This window comes from Zychaea mexicana (genome assembly GCF_025766255.1).
Source record: "Zychaea mexicana strain RSA 1403 chromosome Unknown BDB00scaffold_100, whole genome shotgun sequence".
NCBI lineage: Eukaryota > Fungi > Mucoromycota > Mucoromycetes > Mucorales > Lichtheimiaceae > Zychaea > Zychaea mexicana.
In genome coordinates, this window is record NW_026516763.1 from 110402 (window position 1) to 124888 (window position 14487).

General features: G+C 43.0%; 5 protein-coding genes across 5 annotated transcripts; 4 read left to right on the plus strand and 1 right to left on the minus strand.

Annotated features, from left to right (window-relative positions):
• Nucleotides 1-4340: 4340 nt before the first annotated feature.
• On the plus strand, nucleotides 4341-5426 carry BDB00DRAFT_877023 (uncharacterized protein; the record flags this gene model as incomplete). Its single annotated transcript, XM_053127550.1, has 3 exons — nucleotides 4341-4788; nucleotides 4892-5143; nucleotides 5338-5426. The coding sequence occupies 3 exons, from the start codon at nucleotides 4341-4343 to the stop codon at nucleotides 5424-5426; spliced, it is 789 nt and encodes a 262-aa protein (XP_052975120.1).
• Nucleotides 5427-6741: 1315 nt separating this feature from the next.
• BDB00DRAFT_877024 (uncharacterized protein) lies at nucleotides 6742-7302 on the plus strand (the record flags this gene model as incomplete). Its single annotated transcript, XM_053127551.1, has 1 exon — nucleotides 6742-7302. One exon carries the CDS (start codon nucleotides 6742-6744, stop codon nucleotides 7300-7302), a length of 561 nt encoding a protein of 186 aa, XP_052975121.1.
• Nucleotides 7303-9381: 2079 nt separating this feature from the next.
• BDB00DRAFT_877025 (uncharacterized protein) lies at nucleotides 9382-9940 on the plus strand (the record flags this gene model as incomplete). Its single annotated transcript, XM_053127552.1, has 2 exons — nucleotides 9382-9660; nucleotides 9845-9940. 2 exons carry the CDS (start codon nucleotides 9382-9384, stop codon nucleotides 9938-9940), a joined length of 375 nt encoding a protein of 124 aa, XP_052975122.1.
• On the minus strand, nucleotides 9754-10197 carry BDB00DRAFT_846434 (uncharacterized protein). The gene has a single exon (XM_053125155.1). It carries the CDS (start codon nucleotides 10185-10187, stop codon nucleotides 10014-10016), a length of 174 nt encoding a protein of 57 aa, XP_052975123.1. The 5' UTR covers nucleotides 10188-10197; the 3' UTR covers nucleotides 9754-10013.
• A 3105-nt stretch (nucleotides 10198-13302) lies between these two features.
• Nucleotides 13303-14436, plus strand: BDB00DRAFT_771824 (putative deacetylase LmbE-like domain-containing protein; the record flags this gene model as incomplete). The annotated part of the gene is made up of 5 exons (XM_053119995.1): nucleotides 13303-13549; nucleotides 13584-13758; nucleotides 13816-13906; nucleotides 14004-14071; nucleotides 14133-14436. 5 exons carry the CDS (start codon nucleotides 13303-13305, stop codon nucleotides 14434-14436), a joined length of 885 nt encoding a protein of 294 aa, XP_052975124.1.
• Between the last annotated feature and the right edge of the window lie 51 nt (nucleotides 14437-14487).

Here is a 14487-nt window from a genome sequence, read left to right on the forward strand (position 1 = left end):
CTTAATCCGGCTTGACTTTTTCCTTTTCTAGAAGGGGTCTTTCAGTTTAAATCATCGCATCCTACTATGCTTCTTCTCAATCACCGCACCGCAAGAAAGCGACAAGAATGCTATAAGCGTATCATCATTAGCCTTCCAATGAATATTAACTTTGAGCTATTGTTAGCAAGGTCAAAAGTTTTGACTCTACTACTTAGTAGACGGTAGCTATAAAATTTCGATAAATTGGGTTGCAAAAAGCGAGGGATTGCAAAAATCGAAAGCGTTATACTAGAAATAGATGCACCGATGAGATTTCAGACCAAAGGTCCAATTATGGTTGTGTCGAGATCAATCGACACTGTGGCTATTATCCTCTCTGTTTTACATGCAATCTTTCTTCTCTGCACCTTATCTGAATTAGCATTGATAGATTTAACATAGCAGACATATTAACTTTACATACCTCTGTCATTGCTTGTACGCATTGGTTGGATGAGCATTAATCATGCCAGGGAGACCTGTTTATGATCACTCTTCGCATGAACAGCGTTTTCATTGGCCAAATAGCATATTTCCGTTGCCCCACGAAAAAGCACCCTCTCACATTATCATGAGGCGTAAGGACGAGTGTGAAGAGGGTTGTAAAAGCAGGGCACGTTGAGAAAATCATTTTTCTCGCGTAGTCGTGCCGGGTTATTAAGTACGAACATGTAGTCATTGTCTAAAAGAAAGCACATATTACTGACGTGAGTCAGCAGGAAGCAAAGGTAGTCTAGGAACGAGGAGCTCAGGAAGAGCGCAACACAGATCTTTCTTCTTTGGATAGTGACAAGTGATGCGTGTGTCAAACCTCGAACGTTCCAACAGCTTTCCCTTGAAACGAAAACTCCGTAGAGTGAAAGCGCATTGTTACGCAACGATTTGGCCAATTTACTTGGTACTCAAAGTGCACAAAGGAATGGCGGGTGAACAAGGTGATCAATGGAGCAACGAGTTACGCGCAAAAGGGTCAAAAGATGTACAGTAGGAAGTCATCGTTTATGGTGTTATTCTTCTGATCGTCCCAATGGATCTTGAAAGCTGCTAAAAAAAACGTAGAACCCGCACAAAAACAAACGAACCGATTAACTTTATCAGCAGCAATGAAAATCAATGAAGGGTGAGTCAGTTTCACTAGCGGCAGCGTATACTTACCATGAGCGGACAGCTTATCTGCGGCAGCACATACATACTTGGATAGAGTATGAATTCGGAATGGATGGAGGGAGGTTACACGGCGTAGTTCAGAGAACTGTTGGCGGATGGCGAAAATTATAAAGCAACAGTAGACAAGCACGCTTCACAGTAAAAGATAACGATCTTTTTTTATATACTGCAGCGTTGGAGTCAAGTGTGTGTTGTATTCATTCCCGCACACAGCACATGCAATCAAAAGATACTAATCAAATGGAATAGTCTGTGGACTACGCTCTATACTCATGCTGTTTACCTTGTTGGGTGAAGAATAGAAACTGGCTGCTGGGAGGATCGTGTTCTCAATGTTTACTAATGCTGGATCAGGAACAACTGATGCCGTAGAATCTGTTAAGTTGTTTACCTTGTCAATCACTCCTGTATTGCCATTTGATTGCTCACAGAAAAGCATTTCTTCCGTGAATCTACATGCTCATTCACATTCTTGTCTTTGTTTTCGCTTGACACGGTGCCGTGCACGGACCCCCTCACAACCAAGCGGCGACAGCATCGGAGGTACAGCAGCCCATGGTGAGAGACACGTACCACTACCGCCGAAGCACGCTTGTCTACTTGACCATCAGGTACCACTCCTCCTTTCATTTCCTTTGGTGCTGTATCTTTTGTTATGCCATAGTAGGCAACCCACAAGTTGATACGCAACCCGTTATCTGGGCCAATGAGAATTCACGGGGATTTGAAGTCCCGAACGAGAAAAATGTCTATATAAAGCGAGCAATTTCGCCTTTCTTTTTTCTCTTCTCTTCAGTTCGTTTTGGTACAGCTTTGGTCTGTAGTACAGATGCACTGTTTGGTGCCATGATCAGGTCATTGCTTGTGCTGGGCTATTGTCATAATTCTTTTGATGATCGGCAGATTCAGTGGTCCGCCCTGAAAGAAAATTTGCAATATATACCAGTGGGAATGTGGTCATATACTCCGGCAGCCGATCGTGAACCTTCGGGTGCATGTGATGCCAACGGTATATGTTGGGATAATTGAAACGAACTTTTTTATTATTATTTATTACACACAAATAAGAAAATGATAAACAAAATAAAAATATATTTTTCTTTTTCGCACTTTCCGCATAAACGTTTTACCGCTTTTGCCTCGCCTTTTTTTTATGTGCACGACAAGTTCCTTTTTCTTTTTTCGCGAACAAAAAGCTAATTACTCCCCCCTCCATCCATTCACAGCTCCGTGCTAAACAAAGCGGGGAACAGTGACAGTGGCTCTGTATCGTAGCCGAAAGTAACACGATCACAATGCTTTGGCACTCTTTTTCACTTTCTGTGTTCGCCTAAATTGCCAAAGCAATTGTCAAGAAAAAAATTGTTATCGAGGATATGGTCGGTTATTTTATAAGAGGCAACGCCAGAGCATACGCCAGCAGACCTGTATAATTGTCAGATCTGTAAAAAATTGGAATGTTTTTTTTTCAGCTGTTCGTCTCTCTCACTCTTCCTGCACGTAGCTTATCACAACACAATTTTCTTATCATTTTGGGTTTCACCTGGATCGAAAAGCTTGCACTGATCTTTCCGATGTGCCTGCTTTTAAAGCGTGATTCTTGTAACAGCTCTTTCCCTCCCCTTACACCTTCACTTCTCTCTTCCTTTTCTTATTTAACTTTACTTCGTTACATATTTTCAAGGTATGCGTTACCTATTTGAAAGTGATGATCGCTCACCAAAGATATCAGGGGGACCTGTTGAAGATATGATATATTTGCTCTACCAAAACATGCACGCACCCACACACACAGGGATGCTGTGTTTTCCAGGCCAAGCGATTCGTTACTTATATATGACTTTTGCGGCTCGCAAACAATAAACCCGAGTATTGATTGAAGCCTTTTCTTTCGTATCGAGAAGTCGATGGTTTTAGAAAGAGCCTGTTCTAATGTGTATCTGCGTATCGCTATGATAGCATAGATTTAAATGAAGTTACTGGTGGTTACAATAGATCAATCTTCAGGGTCCCCCTTTTCCAAATAAAATTCAGGTGAGCTACCTGGTTCGACTTGCTTTTCCTTTGTCGGACATATTATTTCACGAGTCCGGATTATGTTATACAGGCTTTGTTCGATTAAAAGCCTCGTGCCAAATTTCTTTTCGCGCGTCCCCTTTCACATACACGTAATATGACTGATTTGATCTCGATTTTGCCTCCCGAATCATTCAGTACATCTTCTCGTTTATCGGACAGCGGGCTGTGTCGAATGTGTGAAAGTATGTCGCCGCTGGTTATACGCGATCCCCACTTACCAGACAGCCCTGTGGACACTGGTGGGAATCTCGCCTGATGCATGGAACAAAAGGAGCGACGCGATGCTTCAATGTTTGGGACAACAAGTCGAATCAGTATACATCAAATCTCAAGCCACGTATAAAGTACTGGAACGACTTGCTTGGCGAAGATACAGCATTCGCTTCCTTGGTGAAGTAAAACGATACTCTTTTTTTTTGCGTTAAGAGGATCGCGTATTCGGTAGTACTTACTACTGCTTATGCGCAAAAGATATACTAAAGCTTTTTCTTTGTTTTCAATAAAAAAAAATAAGACATCAGCAACCATGTGCATAGCAAACAATTACAACCTATTTTCGACAGTAGCACGTTACTGCCAGGATCCATCAGATATTTCTCGCATACGCTAACTGCTCTGACGATTTCATTTCACACTTGCGATATCTCGCTGCCAATGCTACTGGACTTCTTGCCGTCATTAACGCATCTTTCAGTGATGTTTGATGGCCGCACTAACTTATCAGACGCTACTCTTGAACAAGTTGATGGCAGAAGCAGACACAAAAGGCCACCGATACACAACATTATCTTCTTAAGACTGGACGGTGTTCTCAGTTTTAAATACCGGATCCGTCCCTTATTGCAGCGTTGCTCCCACATCAAGTACTTGATATTATCGCCTTACTCACGATTCAACAACGTATCTCCAACCAACATCTATACAGCTTATGAGCTGTGCCCTCTATTACGCTACATTATGTGGGAATGCAGCGAACCAGTCATAGCAGACAGATGGATTTCACTATCAAGAAGCACGAGTGCTTATATTAAGTAACTGAAAGGAAAGCATCGAATGATGGCGAGGAAGGCAGTATGGCTTATGAACTGCTATTCAACGGCAAGGGACACGAGAGGATCATGCCGATAGTAGTAAAATCGCAGCCGATACTAGAACATTTACGTATAGTCGCCTGTGGTCTTTCTGATATTCATTGCTGGGATGTCTTGGCACGCAACCAATTCACACAGCTGACAAGTTTGGGGTTGACGGACATCACTGGTATGTCAAGCGAAGATTGGTCCCAGATTTTGCTCATGCAGCAACAAAATGAGATCTTGGAAGTTGGAAATCGCGCTGGAATAACGCAGTATCTGAACAGCATTATCGCAACCATCGGTACGCTGCAACGGCTCCGTATACTTTCCTTGCGAAATTTCCTTCACATGTTCAGCGAGAATCCTCTTTGCGATCTTACTCCGCTTCGACGTTTGCAACAGCTTGAAAAAATGCGTCTCACGAACATACCCATCGACAACCAAGGTCTAATGCAGTTGTGCGAACCATCACAGCACCCACTAGTCAGGAGATTAAGCTTGAACCCGCACATCACCGTACAGTAATAGTGTCGACGACTTTCTCACAGAGGCAGGATGGATTGTGTGGGCACAACGACTTGAGGAAACCAAAATACTGAATCTGGAACTGACAGCCGTGAAAGGTGTTACTGGTGCTGTCCTTGAGCATTTTGAACAAGTCGAAAGCTCGGTGCTATTGCGTGTTTCACGGATCTATAGTCTCACCAATGCAGGCATCAATGCTTTTCGTATCATTGAAGGATCTAGTAAAAAGATTGAAGTCGTGGGGTGTTCAGGATTATCTCGGACAGATGATCTTCGTATGCCATACAACATATTTTTAATAATTGAGTACCATTGCGGTGATATTTGCAGTCTGGCTTGTACTTTTATTTATAATGAGCTGATAAACAATATTGGCAGCATGTTTAATTAATCAGTTTTCCAGGTTGGATTGTTGTGATATCTGTATAGTCAAGCATCGATTTGAAATGTTTACATATACACTTACTAGATCCAGGATTGATGGAAAGGCAGCACGATGTGGATCTGGTCGGCAGCGAGTCTGGTGCCCTTTCAAACCTGAGCGAAAGCACAGACTAATTTTTTTTGGTTACCCTATGCTTTCCTTATATATCAGAAATGCTTGTGTACCTCTTTTCGTCACAAAAGGGATCACCTCGCACTCTATATGATATAGTCTCTGTGACAGAAGAGAGAAAAAAAAATGAAGTGAGAATATTCTTTCTTCCGTTGTTGAATAGAAAGACCATCGTCGCCTCCTCCCCTCTCCCTTTATGACCAAAAAAAAGCAGTCTGTATGCTGTATGTATGCGCATACGCGCGTTCCTGTTCATGTCGGGCAGTGGATTTTTAATGCCCGGTATTTGGATTTCATTGGCCAACGTGCTGCTGCAACTATACTCGAACCGCTTTGAGAGTTATACTACGCAGAGGACTTATTGGAGTCAAGTTTACTGACAAAGGTCAATATTTATGGTAAGCGGGAACATTATCATCTTCCACATGCTAGGATATATACGGGATCAAGAACATCTTGAAATATAGCGATTCCCGGAAAGTGTTCCTCATATTTTCTGGGCAAATTCTAACTACAGTACTTTGTCTGTTTAAACTCTATATGTAACAAACTCATGAGCAGTTGTTCAGTAAATGAACCCAGTGTCTTAAGCTTGATGCTTACCAAACGAACAACAATACGATAGCAAGCTCAAAACGCCAGAGAAAAGGCAAGCCTGATACAAGACGCTGGAGTGCTACTGTGTGCTGTCAACCAAGATATAAACATCACCCTAGTAAGCTTCCTGGATCCCAACTCCGCTCAATGGATTGGATAGCATTGTAATACCCTGCAGATGCGGTAACGAATAAACAACAGCATTCAGGATGTCTAGATTATATAACTAAAGTCATCCTGGCAATAGCAACATAGAGAGCAAAAGCTAGTTCAGTCTTCCTTACTCTCAAAGAAAGAAAAAAAGAGATGCAAACGAATTATTGAAAAGTAATATGCAAAAGGCAACCATGACTGAATCAACCCACACTTGTGACAAGCATTTACTGTAACCAGCTGGGCACTTTTGCTTCTTTCTACTGTTGTGCTCTTTGATGACCTTTATTTTCATTCTTTCAAAAACGTAAAAAACCATGAACAACGATCAACTTGCCTCAGGCACAAATCCCTCTGCCTCTAATAAGCTAGGAGTAGTAGAGTCATCAGTGGAGTGCATTTATGTTATTTCTTTGCGACTGTATCGCGTAAATCCGCCCTTATTCACCCAGCATTGCATCTCAACTGGGGATGTCATAATTCTAGCGAGCTCTGTCAATGCAAGCAAGCAAAAACTATAGCTGCTCTTGAACACAAGTACAAAAGAGCTTCAACAGCTCAGGCTTAATGAGCATGCGTTTAATAAACCTGTCAACCGCGACAGCTGCCCAGAAACCACCACCGCCATCAGTGCTATCACTGCGTCTTACGCCGTTCGACAGCAGCAACAACAACACCAAAATCAGCAGCCTGCGGTTGATGAGCATGTATACAAAAAGCCATGGGTCACAAAGGGACCGGGATCACCGCCATTGGTCCGCCACTTCTTTATCACTTAGGCAACAACAACAACAAAAGCAACAACAGCCCCAGACGCATGTGTTCAAGAAGCCGGTAGGTTGCGTAGTCACCATTGCATCTCCTGGCAGTGAGCAGCAAAAGAAACAGCTGCCAACAGTCGTGACACCTCCATTGTCGCTCATATCTCCAATGAAACAGCAGCAGCAACAGCAACCACCATCCACCCATCCACCACCGTCCCTGTCACCAGTGACGCCGCCACCGCCGCCGCAGCAATATCCTTTGGCTCCAGCAGACATCGAGTATGTTGAATCGGGGGACATTTACATTTACATCGATTCTGAGGAAGTCAAAATAGAGGAGTCCCTGGAGAATGTGACCATATAGATTGAGTGGATTGGGCGCCAACCCTCCTGCAAAGGGTGGTTGCTCCCCCCCCCACCGCGTTCTGTTACGGTAAGATTATAGCATATGGGACTATGATAATCACAATACGAACGACAAGGATTTTTGTAAACGATGAGACAATTAACTATCGAAACTAACCATTTCATAACATTTATCTGTTTTATGCCAGTTTCGTCCATATCTGCCACTTCACGTTTCTTCTACAGTACTATTTTTCCATCCGAACCATGATTGATATCATCTATGTATACTCCAGACTTGTTCTGACCGCCATCTTCCATGATACCTGACACTCTTTACCACCACTGTCGTGCGGCCCCAGCATACCCACACAAACCCACACAGCATCGACAACACAAACTCACAATGAAGTAGGCAGCAACATCGTTAGTAACAACCGCAGCACCAAAGTTATCTACAGAAATAACACCAACAACAACAAAACACATGATTTCGGTCACTCACATTGGTTGTACCATTATCACTAGTCTTTATCAACCGTTGGGACCAGCTTCTTGAAGTCAAAGACGAATATGCAAAGATTTACTTGTACTCAGCCATCATCATGTCACTCCCTTATACACTGGACTGATATCTGCAATGGTTACCAAGATAACGACTCACCGGCAATTCTACGACCTACCAACTTGGTTTAAAACGATGCACGATCATAAAAACTCAAGTTGCACTCATGCAACAACAATAATTACAACAGCAGTAACAAGAATAGCAGCAAAAACCAGCTTATATCAGCCAACTGCCTCTACCTTCTCTTCTATGATCTTTCAGAATTGACTCATTGATTCTCGGCACAACAAATATTGATGGTGATGATCGATCTGTGGTGCAACCCTTGACCATTGGAGAGTACGACGAATATCATAGGTAGATTCAAGTAGCGGATTTGTGGTGTAATAAACACAGGCTGGAATTCGTAGACTTCTGCCATTGCTTGCGCGACAGTTTCAATGATACATACACATAGCCTAGTATTACTATGAGCAAATGTTCGGATATTATCATTTTCTTATTCGACAGCCGTTCCGTTTATAAAGCCAACTCGAATGTCGGCGTTTGTACCATGGTGAAGCCGGTTCGTGTGACGGGGCCCAATATTGCAGTGTGGAGGCGGTGTCGGCAGCTATACGTTCTTAAGAAGGCAGCATTCTTTTTGGTTCGCCACAAAAGTAATCTGGCTTCTTCTTATGTGAGCTTCTTGTTACGATATCAGCAATTTTTATTTTCTCCATTGTCAACCATTCCCGGCACCTGCCATTTACTTTTTCTCTTGGATCTTGTTGCTGAAACCCTGTAGATCGTGTCTGTGCGCCTTGTGGCCTAACGGGTGCACGTATCTATTTAGAAACAGGCGGCGACACCGTCGGGGCACGCCCTGCATGATACCGGTGAAACATATTTCGTAGGACAATCAATACACGCGGACCACATACGCCTTCTTCTTGACCGCTTGACCGCTTGACCATGTCTCTTCTGCACATGTTTTTTCTTCCCTACTCTTTGCTTTCCCACCTGCTGATTGAATGGCGAATTACAAGTCACGTGACGTGTTTTTTTAAGACAGGGGTTTGAGTTCAAAAAATGTAAATACGCCCATATTTTTCAGGCCATTTCGTTTTTTCTCTTCACTCTTTCTTTCCTTCATTTTTCTTTTTCCTTCACTCCCTTGGATCCTCCTGGTCTTTCTCTTGGCTCTTCCCTTGGTTCTGGTTTTTCCCTGGCTCTGGTCTTTCCCTGGCTCTGGTCTTTCCCTGGCTCTGGTCTTTCCCTGGCTCTGGTCCTCCCCTGGCTCTGGTCCTCCCCTGGCTCTGGCTCTTCCCTTGGCTCTGGCTCTTCCCTTGGTCCTGGTCTTGCCTCTGTCGGTCCTGGTCTCAGCCTTTTTCCCGTGGTCCCTGGCTGCCTACAACCGATCCCTGCTTTGGGCTGTCTAGTCTGGCGTTCAACGGTGTTGGCCACAACCGGTCTTCAGGCGAGATCAGAGGACGGAGAAATCCTTTTCGGTTTTTCGCCATAGAAATATGGTAGTGTCCTTTCGGTTGGATGCCTTGTCTGCTGGTCTGGTCTGGTCTGCCATGGTGGGGCTCGCATGAGGAGCCAGGTGCCACCGTAAATCGCGTTCGACTCTCGGCAATCAACTCTCTGGCATTCGACTCTCGGCATTTGACTCTCGACAATCGACTATCTGGCATTCGACTCTCGGCAATCCACTCTCGGCAATCGACGCTCGGCAATCAACTCCTTGGCATTCGACTCTCGGCAATCGACACTCGGCAATCAGCTCCCAGCTTCAGTGTTCGGCTCCCAGCATCCGAGTATCCAGTAAGCAGCTCCTCCAGCATTCGACAACAGCAGCAATTTTTTTTCTTTTTCTTTTTTGGGTGTTTCGAGAGTCAATTCTTTCCCCTACCCCCACCCCTTCCCTTTCCTCTTCCCTTTCCTCTTCCCCCACCCCTTCCCTTTCCTCTTCCCTTCCGTCCTTCCCTTCCCCCTTCCCCACTCACAGGCAATCCACAACCGATTGCTTGCACTTGACTCTCGAAACGTAGTGTACGTCATGGTTCCCACTCGTTTGTACCATGATGGCTGGGTTTGTGGTTGATTGACCCAGCCAAATGTGTGGGAGACTGGGACTCCCAGGCCGAGGCATTGGTGGCTTTCTTTTCCTCCCCCTTTTACATACTTCTTCTGTTTCTTCTTGCTTTCTTCATGCTTTTTGTATAGCCTGCAGGTTGTGCGAACTGCTTGTTGAGGTCACTTTGTAAAATCGCGTTCTTATTATTTGTCTTTATTGTCCACTGATTGTGTTCTTTTAATAAAATTTGTACCCTTCGACTATTGATATTCATAACGATAACTTTTGTCTTTTATAAAATGTTTCTTCACTCTTTTATTACAATGAATAAAAATCTGTTCTTTTACTTTATGTTCTGCTCAAACTCATTTACAATTTCTTTCCTTGTGAAGGTATTTACGTGTTGCTTGACCTTGCAATAGTCATTTTCTTTTTGACTGTGTTTGAATCGTCTTCACCGCTTCATTTGACAGTTAGGAAAGAACTCATGTTTTGGCGTGCTCTGTCCCTGTTCTCATACAATGCTGACAATGTCATATGGCTTACATTAGATTCGTAATTACTTCTACTTTGCAATGACTTGATCGATTCTAAACATAATATCTAGGCAACTGTTTGACGCAAGCATATGCACAGACCATGTAAATTGTTGTGAAACCCAGGACACATCAGATAGTTTCTTGCAACAGCAGGAACTCTTTTGGACTTGGAACAAGTTGATCGATCTTTGTGTGCTTAAACTGTCGTTTCTCATCCACTCTACAGCCAAGATCAAATTTTTTGATACCAAATATTGTAATGCTCATACTCATTAGTAGAATTGTTTTACAAACGTTTTAAATGGCTTTCTATCAAAGCCTAAATCCACGTAGATGTGCTTAACTTTTAAGCGATCGTTTGAAATTGAGCTGCCCTTGGAGTGCCATAGATGTGTTCATTGGGGGCAGTTCGACATATGTACAGCAACGCTTTTCTTTGTTACCTTTTCTCCGTTGAATCTTTCTTGTCTATACAGTTACGATAGAAAAAGTGGTCGTGTCATATTTCTCACTTGTCACCCACATGTGGCATAAAACACAGTGGCTGCGACCAGTCGGCGCTTGAGAGTAATGAGACAGTACTGTACGATATGATAATTCTCAAACTTCGGACTGCCTTCCGATGATTTTCCGTACAAGGCTACTACATTTACCAATACGATCTTATATATTGAAGCCCTTTGCTTTGTACCAAATAAAAGTAATTTTTTTACGGCATCTTATCGTCGCCCTTTGTACTGCACTTTTCCTAACAAGAAATAACCCCATCGACTACTTAAGGCCAATATTTGATTTGGCGGACTACATGCATCAAACGTACGGTACACCATTCGCTTGATGGATGATAGATTCATGTACTTAAATGTCTGTCGTCTCTACACAATATATGCTATGATACATACTGTACTTGTATATTTGGATCAAGCTAGGACAAGATATCCTAAATTATTAAAGTTACCCTTTTCAACAACATAGGTTAATGCGGTTGACCTATACCGCCAATGAAAGACTTTGTCTGACTGCTCATGAAAGTTCCATCTTATTTTATTGGAGACGTGCTCTCCAGCATCCAGACAATGCCTTAGGTAACCGGAAACCGGTCATCAGGGCTTCGATTGATGCCACAATATCCAGAACATAGAGGTTTGCTGCAGAAACAACAACGACGACGTTGGAAATACAAGTTTGTCTTGAATGCTTTTGAAAGCTTCAAATGCTCCCAAAAGCTTTCAAATGCTTTCGAAGACTTCAAAAAGCATCAAATTACAAATTTCCGACGAACAACAACGACAATGACAACAATCCACCAACAGAAACAAATCAAGAGGCTCACGTGTATAAGAGATACGAATCAGAGCGCACCATACAACATCTCGATTACATACTTCACTTGACACGCGAGCCACTTTAATTGTGTTAAGTTTTTGATATTGATGGCGAGACCTATGACTCATTATTCGATGGGAGAATTATTTACAGAGGCGGGCAGCGAGCGATGGGAAGTGTTTACCTATTGGAGATTCGAGGCTAACATCGTACCCTGCTTGACAAACTACTAAGCCTCAGAACATATTCCACAAAAACATCAGCAAATCATTGCATCTGTCGTACAAAATGTCCGTCAATAGAAGCCATTGTCCTCATATACCAAGTGCTGCTGATGCTTTAGCAACCATGTCATGATTACATCAAATAAGGCAGCATCAATACCAACAACAATAACAAAAATAACAACAACGTTGGTACTAATGGTAGAAGGCTATATCCACTTTTCCCAGTTGCTTAAAAACATATCTCATTTGGCAATTACTTTTCTTTTGGAATACTTCGCTTCGAGCGAAGAAATTATCCGTGACGAATTACTGGTTATGATACCGGAAGATAAGACATTTGGAGGCAATCAAGCTGGACGCTTGCAAATAAGGCCTTGTGACGACGAAAGGGATGGGCTCAGCATTACTATACTTGACGACAGCAATACTGTTTCAGATATATAAATGGTGGCATTCGGTACTGCTTTTTGATTAGCGGATATAGACCTCTACCGCCTACCATTGAACACACCCTCGGGCGTGAGAAAGTTGCTTGAAGGCTTCAACTCGCTCAAGATGCTTTGTGCACAAGGTTGCGGGTCTGTGCTGGGAGAATGGCAAACTATGTTTTATTGTGCTAAAACCAAAAGTGCTCGTGTCGACATTGGCAAAAGATGATGATACCCTTTCTCGTGTTGAAAGAATGTAGTTGGATTATTGACCTTCTTGACTTTTTGTGCGCTTTTTTATCCTCTTCTTATTCAACAAAAATTATTATAACATATCGAACCGTGCATACCCTTGTTATGTATATGTTATAAAAGAAAAACGGAAGCATAATATAGTATATATTACTGTTCTTTCGTCGAAAAGCACCCACGAAAAAATTTCGAGGATTCATAAGACGTCGTGAGATGCTCAGAGGTAGCAAGCGGTACTAGCCCCCATCCGCATTTATGTGTGTGAAGAGGTAGTGCAAACAATGGATGTATATTATTGACCCATTAATTAAATCGACAGCTGTCATTTGCAGATGCCAGCTATCTTATTTTTTCTCCTTCCGGGAAAAGAAATAGCGTTGCTTGGGGGTATCAATGCAACCGGTGTCGAACGGGTACTACTCAAGCTTGCTTTACAACGTTGAAACTAGTTACTGGTACACGTTGTCTTGCGACCGGGAACATTTATGCACCCAACTCAGCCCACCCTATTTCTTTTCTTTCACGCAGTAGCTCTAGTATATATATAACCAATAGCATACCACCCTCTCTTTTTCTATTCTATATTATCCTTGCCAGACCTCAAGAACAGCAAAACCATGTTGGCTTCGGTCCTCAGTGTCTCGTTGCTCGTCTCATTACTCGCATATGCTTATCATGTCTTGGCACAATTCCAACAACAACAACAACAACAACAACAAAGTTTGTCATCGATTGACAGTAAAAGTAGCAAGAACGTTTTGATTCTGACTGCCCATCCAGATGATGAATGCATGTTCTTTGGACCTACCATTACTGCGCTTCGCGATTCAAAAACGCGTGTTCATGTATTGTGTCTGTCGACTGGTAAACGGCCGTTTCTTATTAATATCACCCATAGAAACGAAGCGCATAGTAACCAACCGTCTATATATATATCTCCTAGGCAACGCCGATGGATTAGGCGCGACTCGAAAGAAAGAGTTAACGCGTAGCTGTCAAGTACTAGGCATTCCGCCAGTTGATGTCAAGGCACTTGATCACGGGCAAGTAAACCTCTTTTCCTTTTTTTCGCAGTGGCTAACTGGTTGAGGCGATAAGGCCATAAACTGACGCATTGTGCTGCTCACTAGAGATTTGCAAGATGGAATGAAGAACACTTGGTCGCCAACGTTGATTGCCGGGATTGTCAAAGATTATGTGACCAAGCATAAAATCGATACAGTAAGAAAAAGAAAGCAGGAAAGAAATTAATAAAGAGTCTAGGGAACTGATAGGGGTATGGGTGTGTACGATGACGTCTCTTTTTTTTTTTTATTAGATTATCACATTTGATGATTACGGCGTCTCGGGTCATCCAAATCATATTGCTGCGTACAAAGGCGCACAGTAAGTACAGCCATTGATTATTTTAACCTTTTGATAATATACGTCTAACTTTACTTGGTAGGCATTTTGTCAATGAATCATGCAGCAACAACAAGAAAGTGAGACTGTACAGGCTGTCATCGATCCTGCTGCCGCGCAAGTACATTGGGATTGGCGACCTGGTGTTCATGGCTGTGGAGCAGCGGCTCTTTCCGGACAGAGGGCGTGATGCAGTGTTGTTTGTGTCTTCGCCCAGCAGCTATCTAGTGACGCACAAGGCGATGAGGCGACATGTTTCGCAGCTGGTGTGGTTCCGATGGCTGTATGTAACGTTTTCGCGCTACATGTTTGTCAACCAGCTCGTGGAAGTCACTCCGCCCGTCTAAAAAAGACAGAGCTCCTTTTCGCTCATTTCAACCTCCCCCCCGTCCATTATC

Bases quoted from the DNA above. Each gene is read 5' to 3' on its own strand.
- BDB00DRAFT_846434 (XM_053125155.1), bottom strand. From the start codon at position 10,187: ATGAATATCAATAGTCGAAGGGTACAAATTTTATTAAAAGAACACAAT.